The following is a 20,358-nucleotide window of genomic DNA, read 5'->3' on the forward strand; positions in this document are numbered from 1 at the left end:
GGAAAAGCAGCAGAAGATGGCCTAAGTGCTTGGGCCCCTGCACCCATGTGGAAGACCTGGAAGAAGCTCTTGGCTCCTGGCTTTAGATCAGCCCAGTTCCAGCCATTGTTGCCATTTGGGGAGTAAACCAGCAGATGGAAGATCTCATGCTCTCTACATCTCTGTCTCTCTCTCTCTCTAACTTAGTCTTTCAAATAAATAAACCTTAAACAAAAGAAATTTTAGAATCAGTTTGTCAATTTCTACAAAAATGACTTCTGGCATTTGTATCATGGTTCAATGAAACTATATATAGATCAATTTGGGGAGAATCTATAACTTTAAAATGTTAGTCTCCTGACTTAACAAAGACAAGTAGATTTATTTATATCTATTTTAATTTCTCTCAGTAATAGGATGGCCCTAGTGCTTGGGCCCCTGCACCCATGTGGGACACCCAGAGGAGGTTCTTGGGTCTTGGCTTTGGCTGTTGTGGCCATTTGGGGAATTAACTAGTAGATGGGGGATCTCTCTCTCTCTCTCTCTATCTCTTTCTCTCTCCATCTCTGTGACTCTGCCTTTCAAATAAATAAGTAGATCATTTTTTTACTTTTTTTAACTTTTATTAATGAATATAAATTTCCAAAGTACAGCTTATGGAGTACAATGGCTTCCCCCCCCATAACATCCCTCCCACCCGCAACCCTCCCCTTTCCCGCTCCCTCTCCCCTTCCATTCACATCAAGATTCATTTTCAATTCTCTTTATATACAGAAGATCAGTTTAGCATATATTAAGTAAAGATTTCAACAGTTTGCACCCACATAGAAACACAAAGTGAAAAATACTGTTTGAGTACTAGTTATAGCATTAAATCTCAATGTACAGCACATTAAGGACAGAGATCCTACATGAGGAGTAAGTAAACAGTGACTCCTGTTGTTGACTTAACAAATTGACACTCTTGTTTATGGCATCAGTAATCACCCTAGGTTCTTGTCATGAGTTGCCAAGGCTATGGAAGCCTTTTGAGTTCACCAACTCTGATCATATTTAGGCAAGGTTGTAGTCAGAATGGAAGTTCTCTCCTCCCTTCAGAGAAAGGTACCTCCTTCTTTGATGACCTGTTCTTTCCACTGGGATCTCACTCGTGAGATCTTTCATTCAGGTGTTTTTTTGTTTTTGTTTTTTGTTTTGCCAGGGTGTCTTGGATTTCCATGCCTGAAATACTCTCATGGGCTTATCAGCTGGATCCGCATGCCTTAAGGGCTGATTCTGAGGCCAGAGTGCTGTTTAGGACATCCGCCATTCTATGAGTTTGCTGCATATCCCACTTCCCATGTTGGATCATTCCTCCCTTTTTGATTCTATCAGTTAGTATTTGCAGACACTAGTCTTATTTATGTGATCCCTTTGACTCTTAGTCCTATCATTATGATCAATTGTGAACAGAAATTGATCACCTGGACTAGTGAGATGGTATTGGTACATGCCACCTTGATGGGATTGAATTGCAATCCCCTGGTATGTTTCTAACTCTACCGTTTGGGGCAAGTCAGCTTGAGCATGTCCCGAATTGCACATCTCTTCCCTCTCTTATTCCCACTCTTATATTTAACAGGGATCACTTTTCAGTTAAGTTTCAACACTTAAGAATAACTGTGTATTGATTACAGTATTCAACCAAAAGTATTAAGTAGAACAAACAAAAAAAGTACTAAGAGGGATAACGTATTAAGTTGTTCATCAACAGTCAGGGCAAGGGCTGATCAAGTCACCGTTTCTAATAGTGTTCATTTCACTTTAACAGGTTTCCTTTTTGGTGCTCGGTTAGTTGTCACTGATCAGGGAGACCATATGATATTTGTCCCTTTGGGACTGGCTTTGTACACTCAACATGATGTTTTCCAGACTCCTCCATCTTGTTGCAAATGACTGGGTTTCATTGTTTTTGACTGCTGTATAGTATTCTATATAGTACATATCCCATAATTTCTTTATTTTTTTTTTTTTGACAGGCAGAGTGGACAGCGAGAGAGAGAAACAGAAGAGAGAAAGGTCTTCCTTTGCCGTTGATTCACCCTCCAATGGCTGCCGCGGCCGGCGCACCATGGCCAGCGCACCACGCTGATCCGATGGCAGGAGCCACAGGTACTTCCTCCTGGTCTCCCATGGGGTGCAGGGCCCAAGCACCTGGGCCATCCTCCACTGCACTCCTGGGCCACAGCAGAGGGCTGGCCTGGAAGAGGGGCAACCGGGACAGAATCCGGCGCCCCAACCAGGACTAGAACCCGGTGTGCCGGCACCGCAAGGCAGAGGATTAGCCTAGTGAGCCGCAGCACTGGCCCTCATAATTTCTTTATAAGTAGATCATTTTTTAAAAAGATTTATTCATTTTAAAGTTAGAATTAGAGAGAGAAAGGGGGGGGGGAGAGAGAGAGAGAGAGAGAGAGAGAGAGAGAGAGACAATATCTTCCATCTGCTGAGTCACTCCCCAGGCAGCCCCAGAGGTCTGCAATGCCAAACTGAAGCCAGGAGCCAGGAGTTTCACCTGGGTCTCCCATGTGGATGCTGGGTGCCCAAACACTTGGGCCATCTTCTGCTGCTTTTCCCAGGGCATTAGCAGGGAGCTGGATCAGAAGTAGATTGGCTCCCATATAGGATGCCAGTGTCATAGGCAGCGGCTTTATCCACTACACCACATTGCCTACCCCTGACAGAGTTTTAAAACTGATTTCACATTGCTACTTGTTAGTGGTCTGTTCAAGTACTCTATTTCTTCATGATTCAATTTTGATAAGAATGGATGATTCCAGCACTTTTGTCTTCTAGGTTTTCAAATTTGTTACCTGGTAATTGTTCATAGTAATTTCTTTCTAACAACCCACTGTATTTCTGTGATGTGAGCTGCAATGTATATTTTTATGTATATGAATCTTATTTTTTCTTATTTAGCTGTCAATTAGTTTACCTTTTCAAAGAACCAGCTCTCTTTCATTGAGTTTTAGGTCTTTTTCTGTCTATATAACATATGTACTCTGAGTTTTATTACTTCTTTATTCTATCAATTTTGGATTTTATTCGTTCTCGTTTTTAAAGTTCCTTAAGGTGATGCCTTAAGTGTTTACTTAAGATCTTTCAGCTTTTTTGATATAAGCATTGATTGCAATAAACTTCCCTCTTAGTACAAAAGCTATATCCCATAGGTTTTGGTATGTTGTATTTCGATTTTCATTCCTTTTAAAATTTTTCAAAAATTTCCCCCTTGATCTATTGATTTTTCATTTCCATGTATTTATGCAGTTTCAAAAGTTTTTCTTGTTATTGACAGGTTTTATTGCACTATGATAAAAAATATACTTGATATGATTCTACTTTTAAAATATGCTGGTACTTGTTTTGTGATATACCACACGATCTATCCTGGAGATCTTCATCTTTTGTGTATCTTTTACAGGTTCTTTCATTGTGGATAGCTTTAGGCTTGCATACAGTATCTTGTACATTCAACCTACTATTATTAATTTATAAAAACTTCATAAAAACTTTAATTGTACAGAAAACCTTTACACTTACTTCCCTACTCACCACCAACACACACACACACACTTTGTATTCTTGCATTGTTTACTTGTACATTTTTATATTGTGTATCCATTAACAAATTTTACCTTTCATCTGAGGGATGAAAATAATTTGCACATTTTTATTGCAGAGTTACATTAATCTTGGTGCATAGGTATTTATATTCACCAGTGGGATTTATGATTTCATATCCTTTTCACTAATGTTTAATATTTTCTTTCAGCTCTCTTAGGCATTTCTTGCAAGGCAGTCCTGGAAGTAACAAACTCTCCAAAATGTTCTTTCAATTTATTTATTAAGAACACAAAGGTGTGTATGAATGTATATGTAGGAGTGTGGGGAGGGTGCAAGAGAACAACAGAAGGGGCCAGCTCTGTGACGTAGCTGGTAAATCCACCACCCGCAGTGCCAGCATCCCATATGGGCACCAGTTCAAGTCCCAGATGCTCCACTTCCAATCTAGCTCTCTGCTATGGCCTGGGAAAGCAGTGGAAGATGGCCCAAGTTCTTGGGGTACCGTACCCATGTGGGAGACCCAGAAGAAGCTCCTGGCTCCTGGATCGCCTCAGCTCCAGCTGTTGTGGCCATTTGGGGACTGAATCAGCAGATGGAAGACCTCTCTCTCTCTCTCTCTGCCTCTACCTCTCTGTAATTCTGTTTTTCAAATATAGTAAGTAAATCTTTATGGGGGCTGGCGCCATGGCTCACTTGGTTAATCCTCCGCCTGTGGCACTGGCATCCCATATGGGCACAGGGTTCTAGTCCCAGTTGCTCCTCTTCCAGTCCAGCTCTCTGCTATGGCCCGAGAAGGCAGTGGAGGATGGCCCAAGTGCTTGGGCCCCTGCACTAGCATGGGAGACCAGGAGGAAGCACCTGGCTCCTGGCTTTGGATTGGCGCAGCGCACCGGCCATAGCGGCCATTTGGGGGGTGAACCAACAGAAGGAAGACCTTTCTCTCTGTCTCTCTCTCACTGCCTAACTCTGCCTGTCAAATAAAAAAATAAATAAGTAAATACAAAAGAGAGAGAACAATAGAAAAAGATAACCTTGGAAGTTACATTAGAAATTACATTAGTAAAGTCTAATCTGCAGTTTCTATGAGAACTAAGTTAAATATTCTCATACTAATGTGAATTTATATTTTTTCTTGGAGTTCCATAAATTTTTCCTTTATTTATTTAGATATAAGATGTGTAAGTCTTAGTTTTTGGTGGACTGCTATTTTAAATTTCGAACCATATTTTGTATATAACTTACCAAAAAAGAGAAATAAATAAAATAGGTAATAGGAAATAGAATACAAATAAATGTTTCAGATAATTCCAGAGATAAATTAAATAGAAAAAGTAAGATATTCTGAAAAAAATTAGTTGACAAAGTAATATATTCATATGTAATAAGAACTAAAGTGTAATTCTGCAAAAGAAGGGAACCTGCACTAACAAACATTAATGGATTGAGTTACCATTAGAATACAAAGCCTAGATTTATGGTTGCATTAAAAATTTTGGAAGAAATATCAGTATATCTAGCAATCATACAGAAATAATTTTAAGAGAAGGGCACTGAAATAACTAAGTAACCAATAGGAGTGGGTATTAGATCCAATATCTGGTCTCATGCAAAAAACTAATTTTAATTGAGTAAAATAAAAATAATGCTAGAAGAAAATGTAGGTAAATACTCCTCTATTTTCAAGATTAGAAATATTTTCTCACATATACATCAGCAAAAATATAAAATATTGATATAAATGAACAGTGTTTTAGATTTCTGTAATAAGAAATAATAATAATAAGTATGCAAATGAAAAGCAAATGACACAAAAATTCCATTAAGTTGGTTTGAAACTGCCACTTCTTAGTTTGGTGGAGTCTTAGAGGATCTATATAATCTCTTAAAGGATTATATAATCTTTCCCCTGCCTATGTCTTCACTGGCAAAGTGGATACTATAAAAGAATATATTTCATAGAATGCACTGGATTTTAATTATTAAATATCAATAAATACCATTTAGAATGATATCTAATTTATAGCTAAAACTCAGTAAATATTAACTTTTAATCAGTTTTATGTTCTTTTTGAGTCAATCTTATCACTGCAATCATGGTACCCTTTTTGGGGTAACTACTATGATCTAGCCATTGAACTTTATCTATTACAAACCTGCCATCCATCCTCATATTAACCCCTTTAAAAAGGTTAAACTGAATCTTGATGATGTTAAATAAATTCTGTGACATCTAGAAATTAGCATTGTTACAGGAATGGTTAAAAACCTAAATTTATCTTACATTACTGCTCATACTGTTTCTACTAAACCATGAATTAATTAATTACAATGAAAAAACTAGCTTAGTACACTGTGGAATCAGTACATGAAGGTGACAAAATATGCTCCCTAAAAAAAAATCCTTTGAGTCTTAGTAGTAGTATTTTAATGGATAAAGCAAACAGAACTGACAAGAATATATTATTATTTGCTTTCCTTTGCTGCTATATTTCTAACTCTAAATTCATCAAGTAATATTATTCTCTCTAGATAGATAGGTATAGTCATATGTTATACATTCATCAAAAAGTTCATAAATGTTGTGCTATTAGAAAACTATGTATGGTTTTCTTTTTTAGAAGTAGATTTAAAAAAAAAAGAGTTACAGAGAGAGAGGAAGAGACAGAAAGAGATCTTCCATCTGTAGATTCCCTCCCCAGATGGCCGTAATGGCTAGGACTGGGCCAGGCCAAAGCTAGGAGCCAGGAGCTTCGATCAGTTCGCCCAAACATTTGGGCCATCTTCTGCTGCTTTTCCCAGGCCATTAGCAGGGAGTTGGATCAGAAGTGGAGCAGCTAGGACACAACCAGTGTCCACATGGGATCCCAGTGTTACAGGCAGTGGCTTTACCTGCAATGCTCGAAGACTAGCCCCATGAATTTCAAAATCTTTTCACCAAAATTAATTTTTCTTTTTATTTCATTTCCATGAACTTTTTGAAGTATCTTTGTACATTTCTTAGGTTTACTTTGTTAACTTGAGAGTCACTACACTTTGTAGACACTGAGACTCACAAGATTGTTTTGAGGCCTGAAAGAATGAAATTTAGACCTCAGATAATACTTTTTGAAGTTTTCTGACAGCTAACCAGCTCATATTCCCTTAGAAGTATCCTGAATTCCCAGGATACTTTCTCTCTGAATTTCCACACAGTGCAAGTTGTGGGGAATCCCACAGGAGTCCCAAAAGAGTTACAGAGCACCACTAACCCAAAAAGAAAGAGAAAAAGCAAAACCAAAATGGAGTTACTTAAGCTAAGGCCACTAAGCACCAGGAACTGCCCAGACCATCTGTCAGAACAGACACAGGTGGTGAGGCCTGATAAGGACTGGGAGACATTACATCATTAGAAGAAGCCAACCAGCTGGTTACTGCATTACTTTACTTACACTACTGCACCACGATTGGCCACATCCAGAAGACCCCTAAAACACCATTGGTCACACCCAGACACCAACATCTGGTTGGTGACACCCCAAAAGATGAGCTTGTGATTGGTGACACATCAGGGCACATTCACTACCCACCCACCCCAGAAGGAGGATAAAAAGGCAAGCTTCACACCTGGCTCTTCATCCCCTCAGGGACCATGGCTCAGTGCACGTGGAACTCTGCCCAAGTCTTCACTGACTGAAGCTCTGCTCGCCACTCTGCTGGAGCCAACCTCGCCTGAACATCCCAGCTGCTGCCCGAGCTGACATCGGAGCCGGACTGGACCTCTCATCAGTCACCTCTCCAACTGTTCACCTTGCTGTCCACTTTGGAACTTCGAGCCTACTGCCCAGAGTGCAGTCATCCCACCACTCCTGCCTGTAAGTGACTGTTCTGAGATCCATCTCTCCAAGTGGTAATAGAGATTTCGGACTCTGGACTTTGGACTTTGACTTTTCATGACCGTGATATGAACCTTGAGAATGCAGCATTCATATTACAACCTTAGCCATGAGTATTTAGACTGGTTATGCTTTTATGCTTTGTAGGTGTTATACTTATTACTACTGCTGGATATTCCTGGAAGTTGCCTTACTCCTAGATGTGTGTTTTGACCTATGGACTAATGACATATTAGGTGGTATTGACCTTTAGATGCGTGCATTGTATATATATTGAGTGGTATTGAATATTGAATAATAAATTATATTGAAAAGACTATCACAATTCTGTGTGATTCTTCCCTGTGCTCTGACACATTGCATTAGCCTTGTCGAGCTGCATGAGAAGTACACAAGTTAATCTCAGAACACAAACCACACACAAGTTAAGTAGGTTACAGTGCCAAGATTAGATCAAGATTGTAGAGTTCTCCCTAATAAAACCTTCAGCTAAATCCAAGACTTCTATGACCATGTAATTTTACTATCTAGGCCAATCCTAACTCCTCTATCCTTGAAAGACACAGGCACCTGAATCCAAGCCAGAAAGTCTGACACACAGTCTTTCCTAATACTCTCCTGCCTGGGTATTCAATAAAAGCAGTCAATCTTTATGCAGTCGCATAGCCTCAGGTTTAACACTGAGTGTCCTGTGTCCCTGATCTCTGATCTGCTGCTCTCACATAAGTTCCACAATTCACTGGTGCAGCATCACAGCACTAGTGGAGTGAGGTACATAAGGGAATCCACCTGGCATTAACAGACTAGCATAGCCAGAAATCTACTATGATTTCTACATTACTCCAGCATTATACAAAATGAGAACTGCTTTCCAACTGAAATATATATTAAAAGAGGAGGTTTTCCTCTGCCTTCCTCATGCATAATCACTTACGCAAAGAAAACTTCTTCCAAGGTAGTCATAGAGACACCAAAGGCAGCAATGCCCAACTCTTCCTGACGTTCTTCCAGCTCAGCAAACAGTGCTTCAAATCTGAAAGTGAAGAGAGAAGAGGAGAAAGAGTTAGCAGCAAAACATATTATTTTCATATTTATATTACTTGTTCCCAATTATTTTTTTTCTCAGAAGTGGGAAAACTGTAAATCACTCTTCACTACAATGCTTGCTATAGTTTCCATGTCCCTGATAAATTACATATGTGAAACATGTAAAGAAAAAAGCCACAGCAAACTGCTTCCTGATTATCTGAGCAAATTATGAATAATTGACTTTTGGGGCCAGTGTTGCGGCATAGTAGTTCAAGTCTACACCTACATTGCCAGCTTCCCATACAGCTGCTGGATTGTGTCCCATCTGCTCCACTTCTGATCCAGCTCACTGATAATGGCCTGGGAAAGCAGCACAAGACAGCCAAAGTTTTTGGGCCCTTGCTATCCACATGGGAGACCCACATAGAGCCCCTCTGACTCCTGGCTTTGGCCTGGCCCAGCTCTGGCTATTGTGGCTATCTGGGGAGGGAAACAGCAGATGGAGCATCTCTTATTCTCTGTCTCTCGCTTTCTCTCTCTGTAACTGTGACTTTCAAAAGCATAAATAAATATTTTAAAAATTGACTTTTTTATACGTTAATATGCATTACTAATTAAGACAATTTAGTTAATATATACCATGGCTCCTATGAAACACTAAATCAAATATGAAAAGGTAAGTAGGTAGGAAACACTCAAAATTAGTAAGTAGAAGACATTCAAAGCAGAGAATGAAGTAAGAATATTAGAGGTTAGGGACTGGGAGAAAACTGTTAACTCACAAAAGCAGGTAAGTTTTGCCATTTAGGAAGAATAGTTTTTCTAAGATTTCTTTGTATTTTATATTTAGAAGATTATCTACTCCAGAAACCTATGCAGCTCTTGAATCAGTCACTACTATATTCTCTCTAAAGTGGTAAACATGAGCAGATAAAGAGTTCACTACTATATTCTAAGGTGTAAACGTGATAGATAAACAGGACAGAAAATTCTCAGTTTTGGAAAGCTCTATCAGATTTTTCTCTACTTGAGACCAAGTTGGATTCAAAACACTCTATTTCATTATTGGATGGAAAAGGAATTTTCAAAATATTGTTGTTTCTCAATAGTATAGTAAATGTATACAATAGACAATTGTACAATAGACATGTTTATCAGTTGATACACGGCAAGATCCTAAGCAGCACACCACAAACTCAACTCAACACTGATTATCCCTGTGGAAAAGGTTTATGAGATCCTTCTCTTTTAATTCATTTGCTACTGTAATGACAAACTTTTAGAAGTGAATTTGTTTATGCATATGTATATAGATTTACAGCAAACCCAAGGCTGGAGAAATCAGAATAAAAATTTATAATGAATAATTCAAGCATTATCATTGTAAATATTTTCTGATTTAAAACATAGATAATACAAATATTGAAATAAGAAGTAAAAATATGCCTACTACTCAAATATTTGTTTTAAATTTGATGTACATCTTTATTCCATTTGTGTATTTGTGTTTTCATATTTTTCACATCAAGAAAATGTTATAGAATTATATATCGAATTCTGAATTTAAAATTATGAGCGTTTTTCCAGAATTTCAGACTTTTCATATTCCTTCTTGTGAATATCCTATAACTTAATTAACTTTCCTCATCGTTTGCTATTTAGATTATTTACATTTTGATTTTATAGGTCCTATTTATTATAAGTCTAATGAATTGTACTGTATGTTTTCTTAGACTATATTTTCTTTTCAAGGGCAAGGGATTATTGGAGGAAACCCAACAGACAAGAGGGAAGGGGCAAAGAAGGAAAAGAGGGAGAAGAACATGAGAGAGATCGAGAGAGAGAGACAGAAAAAGAGAGATCAGGAGACAGAGAGAAAGAGAGCCACATGTTCAGGAATAGGTCCTCTTAAATCTTTGCCAGGGGTGGGTAGGGAAGTAGGAGCAGCGAATACCATTAGGATGGTGGTGGGGCTGACACTGGTGGTTGGCCATGGGGTCACCTGGCTTCCAGCCATGGCAACGGTTAGAGCCTAGGATGGTGTTGGGGTGTAGATCACATCATAGATAAGACTGCGCCATTTTACTAACATCCCCCCCCTTTTGTTTTTTATAAAGCAAGAGTTGTATAGGATTACATTAGTTCCAGAAGTCCAGGAAGGGTAGAGGGTCAATGATCTGCCTTTAGAGCTACTTCCTGTTGACATGGGGTGACAAGGTATTACCTGCTGGCATTGGACGAGGTTAGACTGTAATTTTGATCCCGAAATGATCAAAGTATGACTATATTCAGGAGTTGCTCACCACTAGTACTCAAATATAAAAAGGCAGTTTCAGGGCCAGCATTGTGGCACAGTGGGTTAAGCCACTTCCTGTAATGCCAGCATCCCATAAGAGTGCCGGACTGTTTCACTTCCAATCCAGCCCCCAGGTAATGTGCTGGGAAAGCAGAAGACAGTCCAAGTACGTGGGCCTCTGCCACTGATGTGGGAGACCTGGATGGAATTCCAGTCTCCTGGCCAGAGGGTAGCACATCACTGGCTGTTACAGCCATTTGGGGAGTGAACCAGTTGATGGAAGATCTCTCTTTCTTTATCTCTCCCTTTCTCCTTCTGTTCAAATAAATAAATAAATAAATAAATCTTTTTTAAAAAGACACTTCATAAAAACCAAGTGGTTACTATTATTTAATTTTTTTTCCTAATAAGCAAAATAATTTTGAATATTTAGCTTAACTTTGTTCTTTTAAATCCAGTAATTTTGAATAATTTTATATATAGGCAATTTGCATGTTTTTCTTATTAAAATAATTATTTTAATCCAAAATTAATGTTTAATGATAAAACACTTTAAAACTATAGATAAAAATATTTTAAAATAAAATGAACATTGTAAATAATTCCAAAAATATACTATTATATTTACTGTGTTGTAATAAATAAGGATGCCATGAACATTCATGTAAATAAATATCTGATTATAGTAAATATTTGCCAAATGTAGCAAATGAGTATCTGTGCCTGTTTTACTACTTTATTATATTCATAAAGATGGGTAGCAATTTAAAAATCAAAAATATGATGGGAAAGTGACATCAGCAAGACAGCAGAGTAGTAATACCTGGACCCTCTTGCCCTCTTGAAAACATTTATTCAATAATAACCCATGGATAAATTCTCTTTATGAAAAGTTTGGAAGCAAATTGAAAGGCTATTATACCCAGGAAAAATGAGAAACTAGACTCATCAAGGCTAATAGGGAAATTCGAGATACCTCCTCTTAAGAGACCCTGCCTCCAGAATTCCCTCAGATTTGAAGAAAATAAACATACTAGAGACTCAATGAGAGGCTGGTGCTGTGGCACAGTGGGTTAAAGCCCTGGTCTTTAGCACTGGCATCCCATATGGGCGCAGGTTCAAGTCCCAGCTACTCCATTTCCAATCCAGCTCTCTGCTATGGCCTGGAAAAGCAATAGAAGATGGCCCGCCTTGGACCCCTGCACCCATATGGGAGACCTGGAAGAAGCTCCTGGCTCCTGGCTTTGCATCTGCACAGCTCCAGCCATTGCAGTCATCTGGGGAGTACACCAGAGGATGGAAGACCTCTTTCTCTCTCTCTCTCTCTGGCTCTACCTCTCTCTGCAACTCTGTCTTTCAAATAAATAAAATAAATCTAAAAAAAAAGAAACAATGATTTTCAAGGAAGATGAACTCAGACATATTCATACCAAGATACATAATCGAATTTTTGAAAATCAAAGACAGGGACCGGTGCTGTGGTGGAGCAGGTAAAGCTGCCGCCTGCAGTGCCAGCAGCCCATATGGGTGCTGGTTCGGTTCGAGTCCTGGCTGCTCCACTTCTTTTTTTTGACAGGCAGAGTGGACAGTGAGAGAGAGAGAGACAGAGAGAAAGGTCTTCCTTTTTTTGCCATTGGTTCACTTTCCAGTGGCTGCCGCGGCCAGCGTGCTGCAACCGGCACATCGCACTGATCCGAAGCCAGGAGCTAGGTGCTTCCCCTGGTCTCCCATGCGGGTGCAGGGCCCAAGGACTTGGGCCATCCTCCACTGTACTCCTGAGCCATAACAGAGAGCTGGCCTGGAAGAGGGGCAACCGGGACAGAATCCGGTGCCCCGACCGGGACTAGAACCTGGTGTGCCGGCGCCGCAAGGTGGAGGATTAGCCTATTGAGCCGCGGTGCCAGCCTGCTCTACTTCTGATCCAGCTCTCTGCTATGGTCTGGAAAAGCAATAGAAGATGGCCCTACTCCTGGGGCCCCTGCACCCATTTGGAAGGCCTGGAAGAAGCTCCTGGCTTCAGATCGGCCCAGCTCCAGCAGTTGTGGCCAATTGGGGAGTGAACCATTGGATGGAAGACCTCTCTCTCTCTGCCTCTCCTTCTCTTTCTGTGTAACTCTGACTTTCAAATAAATAAATAAACCTTTTAAAAAAAAAGAAAACCAAAGACAAACAGAGAATCTTGAAAGCATCAAGAGAGAATCAATTCATCACGCACAAGGGCTCCTCAATAAGATTATTGGATTTCTTATCAGAAACTTTGGAGGCCAGAAGGCAGTAGGTTGATATATTCCAAGTGCTAAAATTAAAAAAAAATATATCATCCAAGTAACCTACATCTGGAAAAACTGCCCTTCAAAACAGGGAGGGGGGGAATAAGACATTTCCAAATCAACAAAAGATAACAAATTCATAACACTAGACCTGACTTGCAAAAAAATGCTCAAGAAAGTCCTACAAGTTGAAATAGAAGGATATTGGAAAGTAACTTGAAAATGTATGAAAAACCAAAAAGGGAAACATAAAAAAACTAGTGCTATAAAAACTAGTATGCCACAATATTCTGTAACTGTACTTTTAAGTCATCTATATAATTTAACAGATTAATACATTTTTAAAATTAGTGTTCTAAAATTTAATATTTCTGTAACTTTGGTTTGGAACACCACCTACCAAGACTAAATTATAAAGAAATACAACATCAGAATAAATATACCTATTAAGGAGATTAAACCAGTAATGAAAAAATTTTCTAACAAAGAAAAGCTCTGAGCCTGGTGACACTGGTCAATCCTACCAAATAATTAAAGAAGAACAACTGCCTATCTTCTCAATTTTTCCCCAAAGATTAAAAGAGGAAGGAATTTTTCCAGCTCACTCAATGAAACCTGTATCACCCTTATACAAAAAAACAGGAAAAGAAAAGTACAGAACAATGTTCCTTAAGAACACTGATGCAAAAATGCTCAACAAAGTAACTTCAAACTGAATTCAACAGCATATTAAAGAGTACAACAGCTAAGTGGGACCTATTCTTGGAATGAAGCAATGGTTCAATTTACTAAAATATATCATTGTAATATAAAATATATGTAATGCATAATATAGCAATGTAATATCTAGTATTTCTAGAATGAAAGAAAAAATTATCATTTCAATTGATGCAGAAAAAACTGACAATTTTCAACTTTTTTTGATAAATATACTCAACAAACTAGGAATAGAAGGAAAGTGTATCAATAAAATAAACGTGATATATAAAAAGCCCACAGAAAACACTATGTTCAATGGTGAAAGACAAAAGCTTTTCTTTTAAAATCAGTAATAAAACAAGGATGTCAACTTTTTCACTTGCATTCAACATAGTACTGGAAGTTCTGGAAAGAACAATTAAGCAAGCAAAAGAAGTAAAATTATGCCTGTTTGCAGATAATATGATCTTATGTGTCAAAAACTAAAACAAAGTCATTACAAGAAGAGAAAACCACAATGTAAACATACATCAAAACATTACACTGTATATTTATAAATTCACCAATTATTTTTCAACTAAAAATAACTGAAAGAAAAAAATAATAAGTTAAAAAATTCACTGGATGCTACTTTCCAAGAAGGAATTTTATACCAATAAAGCATCATATGAGAGGTCTTTAAAAAGTTCATAGAAAATGCCCACTATGAAACCTGCATGGGTTTCAAATGTTTTCCCTATTGGCTGCCATCTGTACAATTAATGCAATCTAAAGGAAGTAAATTTTCTGACTACTTGTCAATGGACAATTAGAATAAGTTAACTGTCAAGCCCGAGGAAATCTGGAAGCATAATTTATGATTACCTAACACCATTCATCTAGCATTTTCTATATCCATACCTGTGTGTATATTCTTTCGGTAGTAGAAATGATAATTCAGCTGCAACATCGTTCTCCAAACTGGCAGTTGGTACATAATAAATAATCAAGTTGGAGACTCTCTTAACATCACAATCAAGTTTTTTCACTATGACTAAGTGGTATCCCACACCTGAAAAGATCCATTTAGAAGACCAAATTAAGCAGTTTTGAATTTCTTATACTCTTTGGAAACCATTCTTGGTCCCATGGTTCAAGTTCCCCAGGTGTACAGGGAAGAAAGTGTGGTGTGTCACAGTTATCTGCCTAAAATCCAAGGAGGTGCATTCAAAGAGCTTCCAAATACTGCTCTAAGAATGCAGGGATGGTTTTTTAGAGGGTGGTGATCAAGTCTGAAGAGGCCATCAAAAGTGGAGCTGTCCCTCTCTCATGTTGTAACCAATGAAGGTCATTCAGACAGGGGAAAAAAGGTGGGGGGAGGCATGCATGGATAATAATACATGTTATGTAAGCAAATTTAGAAAAGCCCTCTGTTATTTAATCTCCCTTCCTATGAAACTGCAATCTGGGAGCTAGGAGGACAGTAATAAGCATTAATTAGTTCGTTCAACTTATATTTATTGCATATCTACTATAAGCCAGGCACTATTTTAGATACAGAATATATAAGAATGCCTAAGGACATAGCAGTTAGCCAAAAAGCTAAAAATCATAATGACTGGGGACAGCATTGTGGCATAGCAGGTAAAGCTGCTGCCGGCAATACCAGCATACCATATGGGCGCTGGTTCATGTCCCAGGTGCTCCATGTCTGATCCAGTTCCCTGCAGTGGAAGATGGCACAGGTGTTTGGGTTCCTGCTACCCACATGGGAGACCTGGAGGAAGTTCCTGGCTCCTGGCTCCTGGCTCCTGGCTCCTGGCTTTGGCGTGGCCCAGCCCTGATCACTGTAGCCATCTGGGAAGTAAATCAGCAGATGGAAGATTTCTCTGTCTCATCCTCTCTATCTGCAACTCTTTCAAATAAATAAATAGTTATTTTTGAAAAAAAAACAATAATTTATATTTCCGTGAGAAAAACCAGGTAACAGAAAATAATTAATAAAATGTATAGTGCACTACATAGTGTCAGTGTCTACGAGAAAAAAGGTAACAGTCTAGGGAAGGGCATTATGAAACAATGGTGTTGAAGTGCTGAAACTTTGGATATGAGCCAGGAAAGGACTCACTGGAAAGGTGCTACTAAAAAAGGTCTCTTGGAAGTGAGGCAGCTAATAGAATTTATTCTACATTTTGAAAATATAGAAAAAATTCTCAGATTGAAAAAAAAGTCCATTATAAAGTTCAAAATATAGCTCTCATAGTTCTGTCCTTGATTATGAAAACAAAAAGGTAAGTCTTAGAAAGCATTAAAAGTTGCCTCAATACTTGTTCTAGGGGACCGGTGCTGTGGCATAGCTGGTAAAGCTGCCACCTGCAGTGCTGGCATCCCATATGGACGCCAGTTCAAGTCCCAGCTACTCCACTTCTGATCTGGCTTTCTGCTATGGCCTAGGAAAGCAGTAGAGGATGGCCCAAATCCTTGGGCCACTGCATCCACATGGGAGACCTGGAAGAAGCTCCTGAATCCTGGCTTTGGATCGGCCCAACTCCAGCCATTGCAGCCATCTAGGGAGTGAACCACCAGATGGAAGACCTCTCTCTATCCGCCTATGCCTCTCTGTAACTCTGCCTTTCAAATAAATAAGTAAATCTTTTAAAAATACTTGCTCTGGCTCAGTCACCTGCTTTTAGCAAGGAAGATATCATTATTTCATTTTGCAAAAAAAGAGAAGTGAGACCCAAAGTGTTGAATAACTTGTCCATCATTTAAAAGCTATTGAAACCAAGGCTGTCCTTGGTGTTCCCACACAATGTGCAAAGTAAAATTTTTCTGATGCTCTTCTATTTAATTATGGCACAGGAAGTCATTCAATTTTCCTGTACCCTCATTTTTAAATTTTTTTAAAAAAATTCTTCTTTGTGCAGAATTGTAGGCTGTTAACTGAGATTTGAATTATGCTCACCACACTGTTAAATTTACATGTCATCAGAGAACAAGATGCAATAAGCTGCTGATGCCTAAATAATGACTAAAGAAAGGAAGAGTTAAAGGTTAAAATAACCAGGAAGATCCTAGTTAACAGGGCTAAAGTTTAGTATGTGTGAGAAGAGACCTAATATATAAAACTGTATTACTTTTTCATTAATACATATTCAGGTTAATGAATACAATTAACATATAAAGTGCTAGAAAATACTGAATGGTGAAGTCATTATCTCACTTGATCTTAGCCAAAAGGCTGAGAAGCAATTGAAGTCATTATCTCTAGTCCTAGCTTACCATCCATGTTTGGGTTTCATATATATAAATTCATCCATGTTGCTGGCCACTAATGTTCCCAGTTAAAAATTTTAATTAAAAATGTTTTAATGCAATCTATTCTGATTAAATACATAATCTATCCCTCTAAGAAAAACAACAGTCTCTTGCCTGATAAAATTTCTATTTTTAAGAGCCATCATGGGCCGGCACCGCGGCTCACTAGGCTAATCCTCCGCCTTGCGGCGCCAGCACACCGGGTTCTAGTCCCGGTCAGGGCGCCGGATTCTGTCCCAGTTGCCCCTCTTCCAGGCCAGCTCTCTGCTGTGGCCAGGGAGTGCAGTGGAGGATGGCCCAAGTGCTTGGGCCCTGCACCCCATGGGAGACCAGGAGAAGTACCTGGCTCCTGCCATCGGATCAGCGTGGTGCGCCGGCCGCAGCGCGCCAGCCGCGGCGGCCATTGGAGGGTGAACCAACGGCAAAGGAAGACCTTTCTCTCTTTCTCTCTCTCTCTCACTGTCCACTCTGCCTGTCAAAAAAAAAAAAAAAAGAGCCATCATGAATATGTTTAATAGCAAATGAGCTTCAAATTATCTTCAGTTTCAGTTTCTAACTCTGTTAAAGCTTTGCAGTAAGCTGGTTTCATAATCTACCAGAACTTAAAATTGTTGAATACTTTCGTTTTATATCTTGTTTGGATTTCCTTCATTTCATCTCTCTAAGTATAATCAAGTGCTGCATAACAACTTCAGTCAATTATGGACTGCATATATAATGGTGGTCTCATCATTTTATAATGGAACTGAAAAACTCCTTTCATCCACTGATGTCACAGTGTAATTCATTGTTCACATGCTTGTGGTGATGCTGGTATAAATAAACTTACTACACTCACTGCCAGTCATAGAAAAGTATACCACATACAGTTATTTATAGAACATAATACCTGATAATAATAACAAACAACGACGTTTGTTGGCTTATATATTAACTATATTACACTTTTTATCATCATTCTAGAGTACACGAATTACAAAGAGCCATGCATTCAATTTAAATACTGGACCTAATGCAATAGGACACAGAGATCCACTGAATGTATATAGAAAAAAATTATGAGAATTATATTAGAAGAATAATATTAAGGCACCATATCTTTTTTTCAGGAAAATGGAGGAGCCACAACACTGCAGGGTCCCTTTGACCATGATGGCAATGCGGTCACCCAGGACATCAGCTTCATCCATGTGATGAGTGGTCAGTAAGATGGTTCGATCCTCTTTAAACTGCTGAAGGACATTCCAGGTGCTTCTCCTTGAGACTGGATCCATGCCAGATGTTGGCTCATCAAGTATCACTACCTAAAGACCATGAACAGCTTTCAGATATACTTAACTCACACTATGCTACTTATGGGATAATTTTTTTCATGGGGCATATTGAATATAAAATACAAATTGTAGACTATATTAGCATTAAGAACATGGTAAAACCCATGGCACTGTGGCACAGCAGGTGAAAGCCCCAGCCTGCAGCACCAGTATTCCATATGGGTGGTGGTTCAAGTTTAGGCTGTTCCATTTACAATCCAGCTCTCTGCTTTCGCCTGGGAATGCAGTAGAAGATGGCCCAAGTCCTTGGGCCGCTGCACCCACGTGGGACACCCTGAAGAAGCTCCTGGCTCCTGGCTTTGGATCAGCTCAGCTAAAGCAGTTGTGGCCATTTGTGGAGTGAATTAGCAGATGGAAGATCTTTCTCTCTCTCTCTCTCTCTCTCTCTCTCTCTCTCTCCCTCCCTCTCTCTTACTCTCTCTATATCTCTGCTTTTCAAGTAGATAAATAAATCTTAAAAAAAAAACACATGGCCACATTATATCAGCTAGGAAAGGTCAGGAACAGGAAATCCCTCTGATTTTCATTTGGGAATTTTCTTGTCTACAAATTCATGTCAGCACTCGTGTTGGTATCCACTGTACTTGATACATCAGCTGGAACAGGAACTCATTCTAATTTGTTATTTACCTTGGAGCCCCCTATAAGTGCAATAATAATAGAGAGTTTGCGTTTCATTCCTCCACTGAGAGACTTTGAAAATTCATCACGTTTGTGTAGCAGGCCAAAAGAAGTCAGCATTTTGTTAATTTCTACAGAACGCCTCTGTGGAGGTACTCCTTTTATCTAAAAAGAGAAGCCAGTGTTTACATGGTACTTCCAACTTTACCCTTAAAAAATTCTCATAAGAGAACATTTCCTAGATTTCAAGATAGCTGAATAAGGAAAAGATGTGATGATTCTGACTAAGGGAAAATAGCATAAGAAAAGCAGAGGAAGTGTACTCCCAGGGGAAAGTTGTAGAGAAGTTTGCAGTGGAAACTCTACCGAAATAAAAGGAATACCATGGAGTACTGTGGAAACTGTGGACATGCAAGCAGTGAATGGGCACACCACACACAACTCCTGCAGCTAGGAGCTGAGAGAACACCAGGTTCTAGAGCAAGGTGAGGGCAGACTGCGGCAGCCCATGCCACTGGGGATGTTGCATGAGGGAGAACTTTGCAGACCACACTAAATTTGTGTTGGGCCTGGAGCCCTACCATGGGGCAGGGTACCCTTTAATCCAGTGAGGAAAAAGCACATTTCTTTCTCCCCAACCTCCTACAAGGGTACCCGGCAACCAGCAGGGAGAAGGTGCCATCTTGACCCAAGAAGAGTCTGTGGTAGCTCTCACATGTGCAACCAGGAGATTTAACCACAAAGGAAAAAACACATTTCCCATTGACTTTGAGTCTGGCTGGGAGGGTTTACAGAGGGCTGGGTACCCACTTAAGATCATGAAGTTCCCCCATCCTCTCAACCTATCAGATTCCAGGGCTCAAACTGCCAAGGCAGAGCACCCATAGGCAGCTGCAAATGACTATCCTCTCTCTTAGGATGGGACAGGCTTGTGAGACAGAGGGATCCTCTTCAAAGCCTGACTGTGGGAACCTTGTATACTGTGACTGTTGGAATCCTGTAACTGTATGATGGGGTGTGGGGTGTAGCTTGGTCATGGGCAATCATGTGTCTGGCGTCAGAGGCTCACAGCTCCCTGATTGCCTGGAATGGATCATTGCAGTGGAATCTATCCTCATACTGCGGACTGCAAAGATCCTTTCTGTGGTTCATGCGACAGCATGGATTAGGGTTATACCTACTGTATGCTAACCTCAGGCATTGTTCACCTTAGAAGAGAGGTGAGGGTGTGATTACACCAAAACTCCTGGTCACACTCTTCCCCCCTGCTGACAACAGAAGAAATTACCATGACTAACTTGGGAGTCACCCCGGATTCTCACCCTACCCTTGAACACTGAGCAGAGATCCTTAGCTCCATC

The 20,358-nt window shown here is 39.4% G+C and overlaps 1 protein-coding gene across 1 annotated transcript in view; it reads right to left on the reverse strand.

The window, feature by feature from the left end:
• Positions 1–20,358, reverse strand: part of LOC100352755 (phospholipid-transporting ATPase ABCA3) — a 182,954-nt gene that overhangs the window by 72,455 nt on the left and 90,141 nt on the right. The window contains exons 14-17 of the mRNA XM_089320830.1: positions 19,007–19,162; positions 18,136–18,346; positions 14,646–14,796; positions 8,386–8,484 (exon numbers count right to left, since the gene is read on the reverse strand). Of these exons, the coding sequence (XP_089176956.1) occupies positions 8,386–8,484; positions 14,646–14,796; positions 18,136–18,346; positions 19,007–19,162 (617 nt within the window). The remainder of the gene's footprint in view (positions 1–8,385; positions 8,485–14,645; positions 14,797–18,135; positions 18,347–19,006; positions 19,163–20,358) is intronic.

Source organism: Oryctolagus cuniculus, chromosome 19 (assembly GCF_051225735.1).
Source record: "Oryctolagus cuniculus isolate XC-2025 breed Fujian yellow rabbit chromosome 19, ASM5122573v1, whole genome shotgun sequence".
Lineage (NCBI taxonomy): Eukaryota > Metazoa > Chordata > Mammalia > Lagomorpha > Leporidae > Oryctolagus > Oryctolagus cuniculus.